The 14,874-nt window shown below is 40.6% G+C and overlaps 1 protein-coding gene across 1 annotated transcript in view; it reads right to left on the reverse strand.

Moving 5' to 3' along the window:
• LOC124716910 overlaps window positions 1–14,874 on the reverse strand; it is a 113,565-nt gene that overhangs the window by 55,518 nt on the left and 43,173 nt on the right. The window contains exons 5-6 of the mRNA XM_047243481.1: window positions 3,098–3,146; window positions 2,917–3,011 (exon numbers count right to left, since the gene is read on the reverse strand). Of these exons, the coding sequence (XP_047099437.1) occupies window positions 2,917–3,011; window positions 3,098–3,146 (144 nt within the window). The remainder of the gene's footprint in view (window positions 1–2,916; window positions 3,012–3,097; window positions 3,147–14,874) is intronic.

Here is a 14,874-nt window from a genome sequence, read left to right on the forward strand (position 1 = left end):
CATTCCAAGATAAACTTGCATGTGCTAAGTATGTGGTATATTCTGACAATTGCAAATGGGTCCCTTCCCTTCTTTCCTGATCTAAGACACTCTTCGATCTTCTTTGTCAGTTTGAAAATCATCTTTACGCTGCACTTGCACAATATATGGCCAGTTCTATCACTCTGGGAATGTATGGCAGATAGGCCATAACTGACATTTCTCTTCTTGATTTGTCATTTTGCCGAGTGTTTGGCTCTATTACACTTCTAATATAACTCACTTACACTTCTAATATAACTCACCACCAGCAATGGAGAGTGAAGGTTTGACAATGTCAGCCACTCATGCTGGAAAAACATCAGTAAAACGATCAGATGAACATCAGCTGAAGAAACCAAGACAGAAGCCAATAGGCAGTTTGTCAACAAGTGGCCACGAAAGAGTTAACAATTTTGTCTTTGAGATTATCTGCTTTTATTAAAAAAGTAAGTTGAAGGAGTGTAAAGTTTTACCTCACTGATGACTGTCACTTACATCACCTTCTGGGAAAATTGTTTCAGGTTTGTCTTTATATTAGGTTTTCTCCCCTTCCCAGTTCCACAGGACAGATGGGTATGATAGGGGGAACACTCTCACGCCGCGGTGTAGTCAGATGGGCTCCACTTCATGTGCCGTCTGGAAGTCTCTTAGCTGTGAGTGCTTGCAATGTAATGTGGTAAGCATCAGATTTGCAAGCAGAGTCTAGATGGTAGCCACTATCTGTTTCTATGACTTCATCATTACTTCTTATATTCATGGCTTCCTTTATTAAGCTGTCCCAATAGCCACTGCCTCTGTTCAACACTCTGATCCATTCCTGACCAAACATATGGCTTGTTTAGTGACTGCTGATTTGCCATACCCCAGGTGGCAGCAGTGGGGAGAGGGTACCAGCCTAGAGTAGAAGAGAGCATTGTACAGCCAGTACCTGAAAAGGAGGAGGAGGAGAAGTAGGTGGCCATCTCATTCCCCTAACCCATCAAGTGGGGCATGAACACCTTGGAGACGCAATGGCAAAAGAATTGGAAGCATGCAAGGCTGTTTGCATGGCACATGCTGAAGAAGCCAACCACCAGCTAAGGAAGTAGTATGCAGTGGCCATAGAGGAACTCACTGTATTCTTCAGTGATATTTAAAAGCATACTGAAGGGTAGAAAAGCTGAGCTGGTGGAGTTCCCCCACCATAGAGCCCCTAGGTGGTACGGTGATGAGAGGAGGGGGGGGGGGGGGGGGGGGGAAGCTGCCACCACTGACAGAATCCAAGAGGAACAACACAGTGGATGATGAACTCCAGCAAACCTGGGCCTACTGCCGCAGTCAGTCACCACTGACAAGAGCGCTGCAGAGGGGCTCTCACAACAGTGCACAGGTCTGCCACACAAATTTGTACTGACTTTTTTATGATGAACAGATGGTTATGATAGTGGTATAAAACTGCTTGGCACCTACTACTAACATAACCTAGCCTTGCATTCTCTGTTGCAGACTGCCAGAAATCCACTGCTGCTCTTACTCCCCATCCAGATTACTTTGGAGGTTTTTTTCCCATATCACTTGCCCTTGCTCTTTCTCCCCTCTGCCCTTAAACCAACTACTCTGAAACCATTTTCATCCACTTTCTATCTCCAGATCAGTCCATATTAATGGGTAATCCTACCCAACATATGGATGGCATCACAGAAGGAGAGAGGTACTGGCAGAAGTACAGCTATGAGAGCAGAATATGCATTGTGCCTTCATAGTTCAGTTTTTAGAGCAATTGCCTGTGGAAGGCAAAGCTTCTTGGTTCCAGTCCTGCTCTGGGACATAGTTTTAATGTGCCACAAAGTTTCAAACCAGCAGACACTCCACTGCAGGATAAAAATTCTGGGAAGGAAAGGCCACTGATCTACAATATTACCAGTTTTTTTGCAGAAAATAACTTGTGATTAGGCTGTCAGAAGTAGTGACTCTCCCTGCAGAATCATTACACCGTTTCTCTGAACAATTCTCAATGGTATCTAGCACCGCTTTCAGATAATGTGTTCACATTATTGGCTAGCTATTTTCACCTTACTCCCTGGACTAGCATCCACATTATTGTATTTGACTGCTGAGATGAGAGATGAATTTGTGGTATTTATGTGTGAAACATTTCACACAGGTTTGAGACAACAAACTCAATGCTTAAACCTATCAACAGTATGAACACTGCAACCTGTGTCCTGTTATTAAGAAGCTGTGATAAAGGTTGAGTACATCACACAGTTTGTACAGAAATAACATATATTCCATTGATATTGTTGATTTTCATGATAAATATGTTTTTAAAATGTTAATTAATCAGTGACTGAGATTTTTTCTGGTACAACGTATGTGCTTCATGTTAATTAACCAGTCACTGAGGGTTTTGGCAAACACAAGTGCTGCAGGTAGGCAATCATATTTTAGATCAGTGCAATAAACCACCAACTTTAAAAGTACTGTTCAGTGTCCTATGAGTCAGACTCAAAAATTTAAAAGTTTAAATGTTCACAGTGAAAAACAATATTTTTAATTTTGGTACAAGTAAGTACTCGAATGGGACTAGTCAGTAGTGGATGATTTGTGTATTTGCAGAACATCAATGTTAATAACCTAGGGTGACAAAGAAGAGGTGAACAGTACAAATAGTTGGAAACTGTTTTTGTAAAGACATGAGACACAGGAAAAGGAATGGAGTAAATTCTTCATTTTAGGCAAGAATGCATGTTTCATGTATTTTAAATGAGATCTTGGTTTGCAGCAGATAATACAAAATGAATTCATCATAACTTTAGAATGATAAGTATGCTAATTTTCCTAATTATGCATTCAGTTGTAAAGATGTGGCTGTAGCTGTAAATGTAAATTAGCAGATTATGAATCTAGGCTCACCTGTATAGAAATAGCAGCAACTGAAGCCTGTGACAAAGTATGATGTGTAGCGTCAATAATTGACTGAATGACATCCATAGGCTTGAGTGCGGGTTCTGACAACAAGACACAATTATAAATCAGTAGACGCATATTGCATGAGATGTATAATGTCTGTTGAAATAGTAAAGATCTCTTTTACCTGCTTCTACAGCAAAAGCTCGCCTGAACTTATATGCACGATATGCATGCTGTAAGTAAAGAGCATGTGTATGAGTGGTTTGCACAAAGAAACTAACAGAAAACAATGAAATAATTTTTTTGTTGTTGACAAATTTATAGATGGTTGCTTAATTACTGCCAGCATTAGGCTGTCAAACTACTGATGAAAGACAACTGTATCTGAAAAAAGAAATTTTGTTTTTTATTTTTTGAATTAAGTGCTTTTTTCAGTACATTCATTTCTGAGCTGCAATAGAAAAGCAGTCATGTGGCTACCTTTTCAATTGGTGTCTATTAACAAATGAAGTCTTTTGCAGCATATCTTCTTGATTTTGTCAGAGACAGCTGTAATTTACAAATTGAGGCAGAAACGTGACAGAAATCTGTTACTTTTATTCAGAACTTCCTACAGTCCACAATATCATTGGCAGCATTTACTTGAACCATAAACTACATGATCACAAGAATTAAACTAATTAAAAAGCTCTGTTCAAATAACTTGTAAGTAGGATTATTGTGAAGGGAGATGCACAACTCAGTCCTTAGTTTTGTTCACTTAAAAATTTCTGATAAGAAGGGAAATGCCTCTCATGAAATACCAAAACATCATAGCCTCTCATGAAATATCAAAATATTAAAGACTTTTTCACTTGCTTGTTTTCTTTTAATGTGAGTTCAGTTGATCCCTTCAACAATAAATCAGGGGGACAGAATATTTTATTTAATTGCCTTCAGCTTGGGCAATTCAGCCACGTACAATATACAAAGTTGGCTGATTTGTTATAGATCATTATTGTTATGTCATGCTTTGTATCCACTTGGGCTGTATTTTGCTGATATTGGATACAGATGTCTGCATCAAAAAAATATGTGAAGAGTATATAAAAAGTTCTGTAATTCTGTATTGCTCACAAGCAAGGCAATGGATCACCAAATTTCATAAGTTCATATAAAACAGCAGCTATAATTTCAGTTTGCATCCCCTTCTTGACAAAAACAGAACATGATTACATTAACCCTGTGGTGCATGAATATCACTGCAGTGAACAACTTATAATGGTCAATTTTCTGGCATTTTCAATCAGTAATGAAGCTGCAAATGCATGCAGGACACAACACCAGTAGGGAGTGCCGACTGCAGTAAACTGTGTGTATTTGCAGCCTCAGGACTGATTGAAAATGCCAAAGAAGCAACCGCTAACAGCTGTCCACTGTTGTGGATGCTGTGCAGCACAGGGTTAAGTTCAGCATACACAGATGATTGCAAAAATACCTCAGGTTAAATTTAAGTACACTTATTGAAGCATCTAGAGGCAGTGTGGATAGAGTTTGGTTACGATTTAGTGAATCTGTGTTGTGTCTGCTCCTATACTCATTGTTAGTCTTGTATCAAATCCTAAATAATGTAGTTGTGTAGTCAACACTTAGATTTTGTTTCAAATTATAAGGGATGACCCAAAAGTTAGCTTTGTCATTGTTTTTGAAAGAGAAGATGGTGACATAAACCAATGCCACATGAATCCACACCCATTGCTGGTTCAGTAGCAGAAGAAGTGTTAGCGGATGAGTTACGTGCATGCTCAGAGTGCCAAAGAGAGACAGTATGCAGCTGACCAGTGTGCCCCAAGTACAAATCAGTGTATAGACAGACTTGCACTGACAATGTAGTCACCTATGAAATTGCGTGCTGTTAACCATTATGAATGGGCATATGGGAGTAGTGTGTCCATCACCCATGAATGCCTACTGACCACGTATGGTGAAGAGCTAATTTCTCATCAAATAGTTGGTTGTAGGTGCTGCATGTTTAGAGAAGGAAGGCAGTGTGTCAAGGATGATAATCAAAAAGGGCATCCCTTCACAGCCACCAATGAACACACCATTGCTAGAGTACAAGACAGTGTTGGGGACAGGCATATCACAATGTTACATGTGGCCTCCATACTGTATATTAGTCATGCTCAGACCCATCGATTGCTCCATGATGTGCTGTGTTACCAAAAAGCATCTGCAGGATGAGTGCCAAGAAACCTGACCCCAGATCACAACAAGTGAATCAGCCTCAATAACTTGATGCGGTACACATGAGAGGAAAATCTGTTCCTGTTCAGAATCATCATAGGTGATGAGAGAAGGGTACACCACATTATCCCAGAGACCACATTATCCCAGAGACCAAGGTTACCTCAATGAGATAGAAGCATCCCAGTTCACCGATGAGGAAAAAATTCAGTGTGTCAGCCCACACAGGAAACGTTATGGCCAATGTGTTCTGGAATGTGAAAGGTGTGCTTCTTCTGGATTTTCTCGAGCAAGGGACCATCAAATCAATGCAGAAAGCTGCTGCAATATCCACACCAAATGCAGGTACACCATTTGATGAAAGAGACCAGGGCTCTTGAGCGAATGTCATCTTCTATTGAACAACAACACAAAATCACAAGCAGTTAGGCTCATACAGGATCAGATTCGTCTCTTTGGAAGGGAGAGATTGGATCACCCAGCCTACAGCCCCAATCTTGCCCCATCGGACTTTCACCTCTTCTTGCATTCAAAGCCACACTCTCAGGACATCGCTTCCAAACCAATTCTCAGTTGGTGCAGACTGTGTGACAATTCCTTGCATCACAGGGCACCTAGTTTTTTCAGAGTGGTTTTTTCAAACAGATTGCATACTATGAAAAATGTCTCAATATCAGTGGTAACTATATCAAAAAATAGTGTAAGATACGTACTTCATGATGCCATGGTGAATTTGTTTCTGGCAAATAAAGTTTCCATGTGAAAAACAATGATAAAACTACTTTTGGGACATCCCACAGAAAGTTCTTTAATGGTGATACCACTATGTGAATTCACTTGAGTAAATGTAGCAAATATTCATACCACATTCTAACTGGTACTTGAACATACCCACAGCACCTGTGAAAGTCATGTGAGAAATGTTATTGGTTGGTATGACATCAGGATTCTTCTCTGGTTTGAGTACACATATTATACTGCCTGGTTTTAGAGGTTTAATACTATACTGTTCAGTACAAGACAGCAAAGTTGAATGTGAAAACAAATTGAAAAAGTTTCTTCTTTACAGATTCTTCTATTCTGTAGAAAAAATGTAATGTACAAAAGTGGTAGGTAGGAGTTACTAATACACATTAGCATTAAAAAAATAGAAAGGAAAACGCTGTTTATAAATGGTACACATGTGGTCATTGTAATGTAAAACATTAATGTAAAATGACTTATTCCATGTCATTACAATTAATCATGTGAATTATCCATGGAACATGAAACTAAGTAACTATAATAAATACATGGTAAATAGCAGTGTTCTTTGTCTGGAAGGAATGAATGCCTGTTGTACAGAATATTGTCTAGGCCAGCAGTGGTATTCCTGTGAAGATGAGAGTTTTCTACACTCCAGACCTCAACAATAGCTGTAGTAGGTAATTGCTTTTATGACTTGGATGCTCTATACTTGAAAAATATTTGTCCACAGACCATGTATGCTTCTCTAGCATGTGTTCCATAACAGAAATTGTGAGTGGCATGTAGATGCAACTAGACGTTACTCCAGACGTCTCTTCAGATTCTTTCGCACATTAGACATTTTAGTATCATTTGTCACATTGTGGTGTCGATGGATTACCATGACACAAAGAAATCTTGGGACAAGGTGATCCACTTACCATCCCTAGATATAGAGCTGACAACACAGAAACCTCCAAACTGCCTACCACATTACAACATGTTGAAAGATTCCTGTAATGGCTCATTGATGCAGTGCTGCATCAGTCAGCAGTGCACACCATTGTTGCCAGTGGCAGCAAAACATTACTCACATGCACAGATCTAGCAGCCAATGTGTATGTTTGTGCTATTGGCCATAACCAGACAGCTGCCCTGCTGATGGACACTGTCCCCCACCCCAAATATTCACTGGTCAGTTTTCATCACCAGCCTGCCACTCATATGCTGAGGTCTGGAGTTTGGGGCACCATACCTGTCCAACACTGTGGATGACACCTGCCAGCACCAGCAGAGCAACAGAGGGCATGACTGCCAGCTGCTATCACAGTAACCAGTGTGTCAGTATCGCAAAGCAACCATGCTTCCTCCCAGCACTGTTTGTCACCTTAAGGCACATTTGACCACACTGCACCTATTCAAAGATGCAGTGGATAGATGCCAGGCTGAACCCACTAGATGAGGGCATGCACCTGCATCTGCTCTAGCTTGCTGAATAATAATGAGTTTTCACGAGCTCCAACTATCTTGCTGCAGCAACCCTTACCTCTAACAAGCTCCTGTCTCCCTCGCAATGATGTTTAAGGTAAAACGGCCAGTTGGGAGAGCAACTACACCATCCCAATTGACCTAAGAAATGGGCCTCCCCCTTTCCCCCTGCCTCTCAGTTATCGACAGGTGTTGCTGGACCATTACAACTGGTGACAGAGGTGGGATGGCACAAAAGGAGAGAGAGTCTGTCATCACTTCTTAGCATTATTACAACTTGTTTCAGAATAGTTGGAGGATGCCACTGACATTTCAACTGAGTGAGAGTGTTAACAGAGTGGCAGGCAGGTGTACGGATTACGCAGTTGACAACTGGAGCCATGGGCAGCAGCTCCAGCAATGTCGTTACAAGTAAATGGCAGTTCATTGGTACCTTGTTTCCATTGTTCCTGGATCTGTATCTGTTGTCTTTCCCCTTTTCTTGTAGAACTACATAATAGCTAATATGTTAGGAATTAAGGCAGGTGTATGTTGGGGAAATACAGGTGAGTGTAAATAGTAGACACTGTAGGTGTAATTTATTAAAATAATTTTGTCATGAAAGTTATAAATTTAAGAGTCCTCCAGGGATCTACGCTAATAGATGCACAGTTTAACATCCACAGAGGGCCCGAGATGTGTGTAAAGCTGTTTCTCTTCCTTTCCATTTCTGCACTTCACTCCTGCTTCTATGTGTGATCCTTTTCTCTAGTTAGGTAGATAAAATCTGTGATACAGCACTGACAGAAGAATAATTATGTAAATAAAAATGAATTTTTAGTATTCCACGTTTTTAAATCACACTAAAAAGTATAAAATAATTTCTCCTAGCACCATACATATTTATAACACTACCTGGAAAGTTCTGAAAATTTTTAATTGTGGATTTTCAATACTTATGAAAATTCCTGTAAGTTTTAAAAGGATAAACATGGGACACATGAACTACACAGTTGATGTGTGAATCATTCTCCTCCTCACTATTAGAGAACTTCCCAACTGATACATGAATAGTTCACCTCCTTACCATTATCTATTGCATGTTCCTCACATTTTTTTTATTTTAAATCTTACAAGTATATTCATAGCAATGAAAAACTGCCCGTAACATGTTTTCAGAACTATGTGTATGAGATTAGGAATCTGCATGGGGCTATGAGAAATTAGTTTATACTTTTTAGTCAGATCTAAAAATGTGACACACTGAAAATTCTTTTTAATGTAAGCAATTATTGCTTAACTTCAGCACATGTTAGCCAGTCTGGAAATGTTCCCCTGATAAGAGATTGATTACACAAATAACTTAAGATAGAACTCAACTTGCATGAGCACTCTTTGATTAACTTTTCTGATATGTTTTCATACCCACTGGAATACTTAGATTTTAAGGATTTTATGATGGATGCTACTTCTTTGGGAGACATGAGTGTCATTTCCATTTTACTGAAGTTATTTTTAAAGACCGGTCTCAGATACTTCACTGCACTGTTCACCAAACCTGGATCTGTCAGTAACAGAAATGAAGTACTTGTTTGAGAGGTTCGCAACACTACATGCACTTATTGCCAGAGTCTCATTTATTCTTTAGAGTTATTTGTTCCTCTTCCTTTCTGGTCCCACCTGTCTCTGTCATCATTATATCCCATACCATTTTTATTTTATTGCCTGATGTAATTATCAGGACAACGAAGAAATTTTGCATGAAGCAGTGAGTGGAATATGTAAAAACTGGACCCAAGCTCGAACAGTGTGGACAAAAGGAAATATTGGAGTCCTCATACAAATGTATAAGCTATCCTTGCCTCTGTTCACAGCATGTATATATGTTTTTCAGACCAGCTAATGAGTAGAACTATACAAACTATAGGGAGACTTGTCATTTCTAAATGTGCCTTGAGTGTCTGTTCTACTTAGCTTTCATCAGAGAAGCACCACAGTACACTGAGAGACCGAATTTTTCTGAAGAGAAAAGGTATTTTGAGATGTGGATGGAATACTGTGATGTCAAGGAATTTTGGGACACAGTGATCCACTTACCATAGTGATGGAATGCAGCTGATGACAAAGTGAGCTGCAAATCACCCCAACATGTAATGTCAACATGTGGCAAGACTCCAATAACAACTCATCAATCCAGCATTGTGTTAATTGACTGTGCATTGCCGCCAGCAGCAGCTCGTCACTGAGGCATTATCTGTACATATCAATTCAGCCACTAGGCATGCTTGAGCTGGTGCTTAGTGGCCTTCATTTACTCGTTATTTTACTGAGTATTTAATAACACCCCTCCCTTCAACTATATTTATTCATATAGCATACATTATGAGAATGAGCACTTCCTTTAGCATGATGTTTTACAAATGATGATATAACCCCACCTTCCCCCTTCTCTTTCACGAATTTCCATTTGTCTTTTAATATTTGCAGGTTCTCCATTACAGTGTGTCCTTTTGCAGTACTCCTTCATGTCATGGGTCAAGTTAATATGTCAGTATGGGGCCACTTATAGACCGATAATATTTCCTTGAAGTGCTTTTGCTATGACATTCACTGTAGTTACAGTTGGTAATTCATACACAAATGATTCTCATTCATTTTTATGATATTGTAAATAGTTTGCTATGCTCACCTGAGCTTGCGAGCTCTTTATTAGCCATATGGCACACTTTTTTCTTACCCCCTCCCCTTTATACTTCATAGTGAATATTTTTGTTCTAGTAATGAATATGTACTTGTGATATCACACATACTGCTTGTGGTGTCACCACCAGACACCACACTTGCTAGGTGGTAGTCTTTAAATCGGCCACGGTCCGTTAGTATACGTCGGACTCGCGTGTCGCCACTATCAGTGATTGCAGACCGAGCGCCGCCACACGGCAGGTCTAGAGACACTTCCTAGCACTCGCCCAGTTGTACAACCGACTTTGCTAGCGATGGTTCACTGACAAATTACGCTCTCATTTGCCGAGACGATAGTTAGCATAGCCTTCAGCTACGTCATTTGCTACGACGCCATGTTCAGGTACTATTGAGATTGTAAATAATGTACAGACAAGAGCTACGTTCAACATTAATGGATTAAAGTTAAGTATTCCACCATCTGCATCCGTTTTTCTAAGTTCCTTGTCCTGTTCCAGACCTCACGCCAGCCTGCGTGAGCTTAAACACGTGCCTTTCGGCTCTCCTGCCAGCCCACAACACTGCTCACTCCAACCAGCACATGGCACTATAGTGCATTTAAAATTAGTTGCGACTTTTGACAGTTCAGCACAAAAGGAGTGGAGGAAACCGTAGTTGCCAGCGTGAACTGAAAGCGTCAGCTGCTTACTGCGTGAACAGCAAGCCACACAAGATGACCGATCTGCGATTTTTCTCAGATGACTGTAAAGAAACTATGAGCTAAAAACATCTGATTCTTACACATCTTGTATGTTAATTCATCAGCTTCATGATAAACTGCATATCATTTCATTAATGCTATTAGTTATTGTGATATTTTGATATTACTGCAAGAAATTCTTAAAGTTTGCAGCGAAAAATAAGGGTTGCTATGAATTTACATTTCTTGCATGTTAGGTCGTATGCTGCCTCATATGAAATGTAGAAACATACTGAATTACTATTTAAACTTGGAGTTTCAAGAGAATGGAATGTATGTACACCACTCCATCATGAAAGCATGCACCAGCAAAAATTCCAGAAAGAAATGGTTATAAATCCCACTTATCAAATAAACTGTTTGAGGTATCGAAACAAGATTTTGGCAAATGATAGCAGCACGCAAAAAGTAGAGTATTTTGCCATGACGTTAATATGTGAAACTTTCGTATCTGCCACAATAATCAGAAATATACTTTATTCTGAGAATGGGCTGTTTCATAAACTACTGACCTGACTTTCCATAATTTACTAGTTTCATAACACACTATTTCATGATTTGTCGCGTTTTCAACTGTGTTAGAATGTTAATGAGATCAATATTTGTTATGCTCCATTATCAGAAAAGAAGCAAATTTTAGCTTGGCTATAAGAGAAGTTCTGTGTTACTCAAATCTCACCACAGTTCTTGAGGATCCATCTCTCCTCAACTACCTTCTTGGTATGGCTAACAGCTCAAGACCTATCCTGTTATGCAGTGTTTCGAATGGCTTCTTTTTTCAGCATTTTAGCCTCACTGAGCATATTCTCAGTCGGATTTAAATTAGCATGACATGGACTAAGTCTGATTAAACTATGTCCTTTAGCATCAGCCAGTTTGTCAACCTGGTACTGTGGAGTTTTTGGCTTGTACAGCACTTCAAGTTCCATTAACTTCGCCTTATACATGCTACGTTCAACTTCATCCAGTGGAACAGTTCTTCGTACCTAGAGTGAATTATCCACTTTTATCCACTGCATTGTTGTAGCTTTATCCATCACAACAGAGTGGTATGGCACAATGCCCATTATTATTGTCAAATCTGGAGGAATATTTTGCAGGAGAACATTATTTTCAAAGACATAGAATGTGTTCCTGATTGTCCACTTTCATTGTGAATCTTGTGGTTTCAGACGTGGTGCACTACTTTTATTAATTATTTATTAATTTAATGTGAAAATAGTCTATTACAACTTCTGATGTTGTATAAGTGCAACTTTTTCAAAACTTTTGTTATATTTTCCCACTGTCAAAATTACACAGAAGCAGGTAGTCCATTTTCTAATACTATTATAGTATTAATTAGTTTTTTAATATGAGCCTTCTCTGGAGGATAGGGTACTTAATAATTCTTTATTGGCATTGAAAATTTTATTGTGGAGTACCAAGAAAATTTCTTGAGAAGTTAAAGAAATAAGTTGAATCAAATGATTTTGCAAACCTGAATAGGTTTAAATACACTCCTGGAAATGGAAAAAAGAACACATTGACACCGGTGTGTCAGACCCACCATACTTGCTCCGGACACTGCGAGAGGGCTGTACAAGCAATGATCACACGCACGGCACAGCGGACACACCAGGAACCGCGGTGTTGGCCGTCGAATGGCGCTAGCTGCGCAGCATTTGTGCACCGCCGCCGTCAGTGTCAGCCAGTTTGCCGTGGCATACGGAGCTCCATCGCAGTCTTTAACACTGGTAGCATGCCGCGACAGCGTGGACGTGAACCGTATGTGCACTTGACGGACTTTGAGCGAGGGCGTATAGTGGGCATGCGGGAGGCCGGGTGGACGTACCGCCGAATTGCTCAACACGTGGGGCGTGAGGTCTGCACAGTACATCGATGTTGTCGCCAGTGGTCGGCGGAAGGTGCACGTGCCCGTCGACCTGGGACCGGACCGCAGCGACGCACGGATGCACGCCAAGACCGTAGGATCCTACGCAGTGCCGTAGGGGACCGCACCGCCACTTCCCAGCAAATTAGGGACACTGTTGCTCCTGGGGTATCGGCGAGGACCATTCGCAACCGTCTCCATGAATCTGGGCTACGGTCCCGCACACCGTTAGACCGTCTTCCGCTCACGCCCCAACATGGTGCAGCCCGCCTCCAGTGGTGTCGCGACAGGCGTGGATGGAGGGACGAATGGAGACGTGTCGTCTTCAGCGATGAGAGTCGCTTCTGCCTTGGTGCCAATGATGGTCGTATGCGTGTTTGGCGCCGTGCAGGTGAGCGCCACAATCAGGACTGCATACGACCGAGGCACACAGGGCCAACACCCGGCATCATGGTGTGGGGAGCGATCTCCTACACTGGCCGTACACCACTGGTGATCGTCGAGGGGACACTGAATAGTGCACGGTACATCCAAACCGTCATCGAACCCATCGTTCTACCATTCCTAGACCGGCAAGGGAACTTGCTGTTCCAACACGACAATGCACGTCCGCATGTATCCTGTGCCACCCAACGTGCTCTAGAAGGTGTAAGTCAACTACCCTGGCCAGCAAGATCTCCGGATCTGTCCCCCATTGAGCATGTTTGGGACTGGATGAAGCGTTGTCTCACGCGGTCTGCACGTCCAGCACCAACGCTAGTCCAACTGAGGCGCCAGGTGGAAATGGCATGGCAAGCCGTTCCACAGGACTACATCCAGCATCTCTACGATTGTCTCCATGGGAGAATAGCAGCCTGCATTGCTGCGAAAGGTGGATATACTGTGTACTAGTGTCGACATTGTGCATGCTCTGTTGCCTGTGTCTATGTGCCTGTGGTTCTGTCAGTGTGATCATGTGATGTATCTGACCCCAGGAATGTGTCAATAAAGTTTCCCCTTCCTGGGACAATGAATTCACGGTGTTCTTATTTCAATTTCCAGGAGTGTAAAAATGGTTTCTTTCCCAGCATATTTGTAATTTTACTTTGAGGTCAAAACTTATGAGATCATCATTAAATAATTACTCTTTCTTACTTAATTTCATCTTAATGTTTTTTCTGCTGCTTCTGTTTTCCATTTTGTCTGCTACTTCTGTGAATAGTTTTATGCATACAGACTTTCTCTTCTGCAACTTAATTTGGACCTGATTGTGTTTTAAATTGAGAGTGATAGTGAATTTTAGTGTTCCAGAACAAAAGGGCAAAAAGTTTGCTGTTGAGCCTTGGCACTTGCATTTGAGGGCATAGTTTGAAAAAAAAAATATCATTACCAGTTTCATTCATTGCAAAGAACTGATATGATTAGTTACTCTTTTCAACATCTGAAATACAAGCTTCATAAAAGGTAAAATTTTACTAGACGTCTGATCTAAAATAACTTACACCTAAAAATAATAACGTTCTCTAACATCTACAAAGTGAGTACCCTTAAAGTAACAAGGTAGAATTCTGATTAAAATTTTGTGATTTCTGTGACACTGTTTTTGTTACCTTGTACTACAATAGTTCTCTTAGGGACTTCAAATAATACACACCAGTGTTGTGCTCATCTAGACAAGAGAAGCTATCACAGAATGGCCATTGGCACCTATCATGATGGGGACAGAAAAATCACTGGCCAGTTGGCAGACCAGTCTCTGATGCAATGAGTGACAACCAGCTACTTTGGCTGTGAGCTACTTGTACAGCAACAGTAACACCTCTGTCTGACCACATCTAGTGCTGCCAGTTAAATCACTGCATGTCTCATGATCACTGTCAACATACTGTATTTACATTCATAACGTTTAATTGTACACAGTGTGTGCTGCTGGTATGATAATAATAATATGTTGCCACTATAACCCAACATGGGCAGCAATGGGGATGAAACTGTTGCCACAGCCTGTGATGAAGTTGTACATTCTGAGCATGGCCAATATGTAACTTAGCCATTTTCCATGTGAATAGTTTTGTTTTCTCAACTGTGAAAGTATGAGTTAAAAATTTTTGCATGATGGGTGCTGAGACTCAGTATGTATATATTCCCCACATTTTGGCCTGTAACAAATTTGAAAATTAACATCAAAAGCAAATTTATCCTTCAAACTTTTCAATAATTTTATTTCTGTTTCTGATTATTTGTTGTT

This window comes from Schistocerca piceifrons, chromosome 1 (assembly GCF_021461385.2).
Source record: "Schistocerca piceifrons isolate TAMUIC-IGC-003096 chromosome 1, iqSchPice1.1, whole genome shotgun sequence".
Classification (NCBI taxonomy): domain Eukaryota; kingdom Metazoa; phylum Arthropoda; class Insecta; order Orthoptera; family Acrididae; genus Schistocerca; species Schistocerca piceifrons.